This window comes from Triticum aestivum, chromosome 5A (assembly GCF_018294505.1).
Source record: "Triticum aestivum cultivar Chinese Spring chromosome 5A, IWGSC CS RefSeq v2.1, whole genome shotgun sequence".
In the NCBI taxonomy this organism is placed as follows: Eukaryota; Viridiplantae; Streptophyta; class Magnoliopsida; order Poales; family Poaceae; genus Triticum; species Triticum aestivum.
Window position 1 is genome coordinate 330,985,309 of NC_057806.1, and position 6,475 is coordinate 330,991,783.

Sequence of the window (6,475 nt, forward strand, 5' to 3'; positions counted from 1 at the left end):
GTGGTAAGGAATCTTGGTGTAATTTCTATTATGTTCGGTGTGCTTTGAACTTTCGATGCACTTTTCAATAGATCCGTGCTCTTTTGAAGAAAAAAAATACTCTTTGTTTGAGAATTCAAGAAAAATGCTAACTGGACAACGGTTGAAAAGAACTTGACTGCGGTTTCTTAAATGGGGCGGCTTTAAGAAGAATGAGAGTATGTGGTAAGGAACTCTGGCCTTTAACTTACAAACATGTTTTATTTTTCTGCGAATGAACTTGCACGCAAGTTGTATAAGTAGCCCATGTGTCTAGACGCAAGACCCTTCAAAATCATTGTTACGAATTAATGTCCAGGCCCAGCCTTGATTTTGATTAGAAAAAATAAAAAAAGAACAAAATTTATTTTCTTAACAACCTATCAAACCCAGCAAGGCACCTTCCATTTGGTACATATACAGCTATATACGCGTAGCACAATCCATGTACTTCAAGGACACCAAGCTTGGAGCAATGGCAGAAGCAGAGATGGAGAGCTCGCCGAGATCTCAGCCCAAGCCATCAGACCAAGAAGAAGAAAGGCAAGCGAAAGGAGAGGCGAAGCAAGGAGGATGGATCACCCTCCCCTTCATAGCTGGTTCGTGATCTCTCCCTCATTTCCTCTCTTCCCCACACAATTAACTCTCTCCCGAGGGGGAAAAAACATGTGTACATGCGTGTGTTTTGTGTGAGCATGCACGCAGGGAGCATGGTTGGGCTGGGGCTGGCCATCAACGGCACCACCAGCAACCTGCAGATTTACCTCATCAAGGAGTACAACGTGGAGAGCATCGACGCGGCGCAGATCGCCAACATCGTCCGCGGCTCGCTCAACCTCGTCCCCGTCGCCGGAGCCATCCTCTCCGACTCCTACTTGGGCTGCTTCCCGGTCATCCTCGCCGGCGCGGCCATCAACGTTCTGGTGCGTGCGTGCACGTGACGTGCTTCCTCTGTTCAAAGCTTGTGCAGACTGCAGTATACATTTTGGAATTTGAAGTAGTGCATAGGCTGGAGCAGATCCACTATAATCCTTTAGCAAATACTCCTCCCGTCTCATAATATAAGATGTTTTCACAGTTCAATATGAACTGAAAAACATCTTACATTATCGGACGTAGGTAGTGCGTAGCAAACTACCTGTATGGATTAGGTTTGATATCATTTTGTCTAGGTGATTTATCTCATTGTTGATCAAATGACTAACATGCCTAAAAAGTAGCCTCGGAAGCATGAAAGAAACTCTTTAGCTGAATGATAAAAGAGTGAAATATCTCATTAATCCATTAACTCAAAGTATTTGCACAATTTAAGCTAAAAACTCAAAAAAATGATCAGATTTAGACTATAAACTCATTTATGCAACAATGAGGCCAAAAATGGTTTAGGAGGGGGAAAAAAGTCCATCCACATGGCTGCCAGGTGAGCGTACCTTTTACCACTCGCACTAGAGTTCATGTTTATAGGACATGTGAAGAAACAAAGTAGCTCGTAGCGGGTTTCAAAAAATTGAGAGCCTTAAGGAAAGGACCATCATGTTGGCGGTAGAACGCGATGTGGTTTATTTGTAAAGCGGGTTACATAAATATTCTGGTGAGTAATAAAACTTCATGTTTGGAACTGCTTAACTTTCATTTCTCATGGTTTGAATGCACAATTCCAAAGCTCAACTTTTGTTTCTCATAAACGAGCAAAATTTGGTTGAGGGAGCAGGTTTTCATAATTTACGCCAATGCCAATATGGATGGGATTAGTTACGTGAAATCACCACTTCTGTTTTTAGAAGAAGTATAGATATAGAGTATTGTTTGATGTGCAACACACATAATTAAAGCTTGAAATCAATACCAGTAGACATTATAGACTTAGTAGTTGTCATGTCTCACTCTCTCCACAAAACAACCACACGTAATTATACAAACAAGACCACTTGACATTGATGCGATGACGTTGACAACTAACAATATCAATTATGTTTCTGGCAACAACGTCCATGGGTATGCTCCTTTCATTTCCAACAACCAATGATTTTTATTTATTTATTTTGCGGGGGAACAACCAACGATTTGTTACCAGTGCGACCATTTCAATCTAACACTAGTTAGTACGATGGATCACGTGCACCGTTGGATTGCATCATCTTTATTACGATGTGTCAAAAACAATTGGTACGGATTTCATCGTGTGGCTCACAGTGGTGTCGTATCAAAATCAGACTTCAAAACATCATATGCACATCAGTTTTGTTCTACATAAAACAATTCTTGAGCATTGCCATTTATAGCGGATATGACATGGAAACGAAGTTTTGATGGAAACCGGTGAAAACCACGTGAAAGTGATATTTTGAAGTTTCAAAAAAAATCTCAAAAAGGAAAAAGAAAAACAGAATGTTAAGAGCATGTGAAATTCCCGAACACATTATCATTTACATGGTACAAAAAAAACAGCATTGAATAGCGTCGTGCAACAATTAAACATCGATATTCATTGCTGAATTTGCTCTTTTCATAGCTCCAGTAATGTGTTTGAACTTGGAATTTCGCATGCAATAGAACATCCACAACATCCTTTTTTTTCAAAATTTTCCAAAACTTTCAAAGTGGTTTTCCACAAAATTTTATCTCAGCTTGGTTTCGATGTGATATTCTCTCTTGAACAATTGTTTATTCTTGCCGCAAAAAAAGAACAATTGTTTATTCAATTAGTGCTTGTTTTTTAGAGCACTGTTAATAATTAATTACGTGCCCATCCAATGTCATTTTCCAGTCCTTCGTGCTGTTCACTCTCTCAGCGGCCCTGCCGTCCCTGCGGCCGCCGTACTGCCCGGCGCCGTCCGCCGTGTGCCAGCGCGGAACGGCCGGGCAGCTCGCCGTGCTGTACGCCGCGGTGTCCCTTCTAGCCATCGGCACCGGCGGGACGCGTTTCAACGTGGCCACGATGGGCGCGGACCAGTTCGGCGGCGCGCGCGACCAGGACACCTTCTTCAACTGGTACTTCGTCTTCCTCTACGCTTCCTTCCTGATCGGCGACACGGCCATCGTCTACATCCAGGACGGCGTGTCCTGGGCCCTGGGCTTCGCCATCTGCCTCGCCGCGACGGCGTTCAGTCTGGTCCTGTTTCTCCTCGGCGCGCGGTACTACCGGATGCCCGCGCCAAACGGCAGCCCATACTCCGAGCTGGCCCGCGTCGTCGTGGCCGCCGTGCGCAAGGCTCGCGTCCATGTCGGCGCGCTAGGTCCCGTGCCGTACTACGTGGGAGACAATGCTGTCGTGGACTCGGCCGGCGAGGGCGCTCCAAGCAAACGATTAAGGTTGGCGGCATTCCCGTATTCCAATTTCTGGAAGAAAGATGAGTAGCGTTGGTACGTGCTGACCACTCGTGTTCATGGCATCTTGCTTGCAGCTTTCTTAATCGTGCCGCCATGATCACCGCCACCGAGGACCCCATTGATGATGCGTCTGGCGGCCGTTGTGCAAGCGGCTGGCGGCTGTGCAGGGTGCAGCAAGTGGAGGATCTCAAGTCTCTGCTCGGCGTCCTCCCGCTGTGGTCGTCTGGTATAATGCTCAGCGTGTCCATCGGGGTGATGATCGGCATGATCATCCTGCAGGCTCTCGCCATGGACCGCTCGCTCGGACCGCGCTTCAAGATCCCAGCAGGATCCATCACCGTCTGCTCGCTCGTGGCCTTCATCGCCGTGACCCCGGTCCTTGACCGTGCCGTCTTCCCGCTCTGGCGCAGGATCACCGGCATGCCGCCGTCGCCGCTGCAGCGCGTGGGGCTCGGCCACGTCGTGAACATTGCGGGCATGGTGGTCGCGGCTCTGGTGGAGCGCCGAAGACTGAGCGTCGTGCACGCGCACGGCGGCGCCGATGCGCCGGCCGGCTGGGTCACCCCCATGTCCGTACTGTGGCTCCTGCTCCCTCTTGGTGTCGTGGGGATCGGGGAGGCCCTCCACTTCCCCGGAAACATGGCCTTCTACTATCTGGAGTTCCCCAAGACGTTGCGGAGCTTGGCGACGGCCATGGCGCCGCTGCTCATCGCCATGGGGTTCTACCTCAGCACGGTGTTCGTCGACGTGGTGAGGCATGTCACGGCGTGGCTGCCGGGGAACGTAAACCAGGCGAGGCTGGACAACGTGTACTGGACCGTGGCTGTGGCAGTGACTGTGAACTTTGGCTATTTCCTCGTTTGTGCCAGCCGATATAAGTATCAAAACCAATCGACCACCGTGGTAATGTAAAAAAGGATTTGCAGGCTGAGTCTTGAGCTATTATTTTCATGATGAAGTGCCTGATTTCCTTTTTCCTTTTGAGAAATTATGAGGGCTTTTTTCTTTGAGAAATTATGAGGTGCCTGGTTAGATTTGGTTTGTCTTCTTCTTGTCTTAGCCTGATGGGCTTCGTTTGTGGCGAAACACAGGAATCCATTTTTGAGCCCGAGCTCATCTGAGTTTTTTTCTTTTTGCATGAAAAATGTTTGAATGCGTGAGGTCCATTTCAATTTTCAGCTTGTTCAGACATTTGCGTAGCTCTCAGTAAAAAAAGAACGGTGTTAGTGAGTAAGCAGACATGCAGCGAATAGCAACTGCTGAGTTGGTACCTGCAGGCTGTTCACTGACTGCTGGTTTGATCATGTTTTTGTGTGTAATGGCTTGAAACAAATGAAAAAAAAATTCCACATATGAGGTCGAAAATTGTGGCTAGAACATGCAGCAAAAAAATAATGGCCCATGAAGGTCTCGAACCTGCGACCTTCGCGTTATTAGCACGACGCTCTAACCAGCTGAGCTAATAGGCCAACGTGATAACGGAATGAAATTAGACTGGCTTTAGTAACGCAAGAACAGTCCTAACTACAAACTATGCAAGGTTTAAATTTGTTTTTAGAGAGAGATTACGCTCAAATTCAAATTAATAAAGCTCCAAACTGGTACGTACAAATTTGTGGCTGGATCTGGATGTAGTAAAAGTAAAAGATCTATCGGTCGCGCCAGATGATCCACGAAGACACAACCATGAAGTCCTGAACCATCGTCCGGTCAGCGCCGGCGGTCCCTCCTTCGTCTCAACCAGAGGAAGAAGAAGACAGAAGCGAAGAGGAGCGCAAAGACGACGACGAATAGCAGCAGCATGAGCTCCCCATGCGACTTGTAGCTCCTCTCATCGTCCACCATCTGCGGCAGCGTGCTGCCGTACTCTGCCGCCGGAGCAGACGACGGCGCCTGGGCCTGGCCACCGCCGGAGACCATGGCTTCTACGCTAGCTAGTGCTCCTGATCCTGTGATATGAACACATATCTTGTAAGTACATGAGCAGCTGGAGAGAGACCCATCACAAGTTGGACGGAGTTACGTGAACTGTTGGGATTGATGAGAGGAGAGCGAGTGAGTGGGCGACTGACCTGCGTGGTCGTTTCGTGTCGCCAAACACAGCCATATCTAGTCATCCATCTACATCAGGATGGCGACCCATCTCATGAGCCACTCCGCTCCATACAACATTAATTAATCTACTTTGTTTTGCGAATGAATTTACTATTAACCTTGGGCATTTTTATCTGGATCCGACCCACAAGCTAAAAAAGCATACGGGGTTTCAGTGATTAACACTATGAAAAGGCACATATATACATTAAGCTAGGCTATCGTTTTTTTCTTGACCCTGTGACCGTAGAACAATTGTTCTACGGTATTTTATATAATATAAACAAAGTACAAAGTACAAGACCACACAACAAATCACCCAATGCATGTTCTAGGTATCATAATAAAAAGAATTACAGAGTCTGTTCAATCCACTGGTCTATCTTTGCGGCCTTGGCTTCCTTTGATCTGAGTTTGATGTGTTGAATGCCTTCTTGAACATAGAATTTCCAGGAGTTCAAACTAGGAGGTGAAGATGTGAAAATCTTGACATTCCTGACCATCCAGATGGCCCAGCAGCCCATGATAATGATCTCCATAGCCAAATCCTGGGGAAGAAGCGTAATCATCATTCCAATCTCATCGTAGGTCGAAATACCACTCTGTTTGTTTGGGAGGATACAGTTCCAACAGTTTAATGCAAAGTGGCAGTCCCAGAACAGGTGAATTAAAGTTTCTTGTGTCCTGTCCAAGCAAAGAGCACAGTTGTAGTCTGGCAAATACATGTTTTTTCTGTGTAGCATGTTCCTTGTACTAACTCTGTCATAGAGTAGCATCCAGAAGAAAATCTTGTGTCTTAGTCTGCAATTCGATTTCCATAGCTGCCTGAAGATGAAGTGAGCCCCATTCTTGGCAAACAGATGTTTGTACATCTTCATTGCAGAGTAGTTTGGTGAGGCCCAAGTGTATGTCCACTTATCAGAGTCATCAGTGAGAGTCAGACCATGCAGTTGATCTTGAAGGATGTTGAATTGAGTAAACGCTTGTTGTGAGAGAGGTCGGTGGAAGCACTTCTCCAGTGCCTGGTGTTCAT

General features: G+C 46.7%; 1 protein-coding gene and 1 non-coding gene across 2 annotated transcripts; one reads left to right on the forward strand and one right to left on the reverse strand.

Annotated features, from left to right (window-relative positions):
- Positions 1-313: 313 nt before the first annotated feature.
- On the forward strand, positions 314-4,469 carry LOC123103214 (protein NRT1/ PTR FAMILY 2.3). Its single transcript, XM_044524728.1, has 4 exons — positions 314-617; positions 724-941; positions 2,786-3,330; positions 3,423-4,469. Exons 1-4 carry the CDS (start codon positions 464-466, stop codon positions 4,258-4,260), a joined length of 1,755 nt encoding a protein of 584 aa, XP_044380663.1. The 5' UTR covers positions 314-463; the 3' UTR covers positions 4,261-4,469.
- Positions 4,470-4,743: 274 nt separating this feature from the next.
- Positions 4,744-4,817, reverse strand: TRNAI-AAU (transfer RNA isoleucine (anticodon AAU)). Its single transcript has one exon. It is a non-coding gene; the product is annotated as a tRNA-Ile (tRNA).
- Between the last annotated feature and the right edge of the window lie 1,658 nt (positions 4,818-6,475).

Coding starts and splice junctions, on each gene's coding strand:
- LOC123103214 (XM_044524728.1), top strand. CDS start 464: ATGTACTTCAAGGACACCAAGCTTGGAGCAATGGCAGAAGCAGAGATG. Junction 618..723: donor CACCCTCCCCTTCATAGCTG/GTTCGTGATCTC, acceptor GCATGCACGCAG/GGAGCATGGTTGGGCTGGGG. Junction 3,331..3,422: donor GCTCCAAGCAAACGATTAAG/GTTGGCGGCATT, acceptor TCTTGCTTGCAG/CTTTCTTAATCGTGCCGCCA.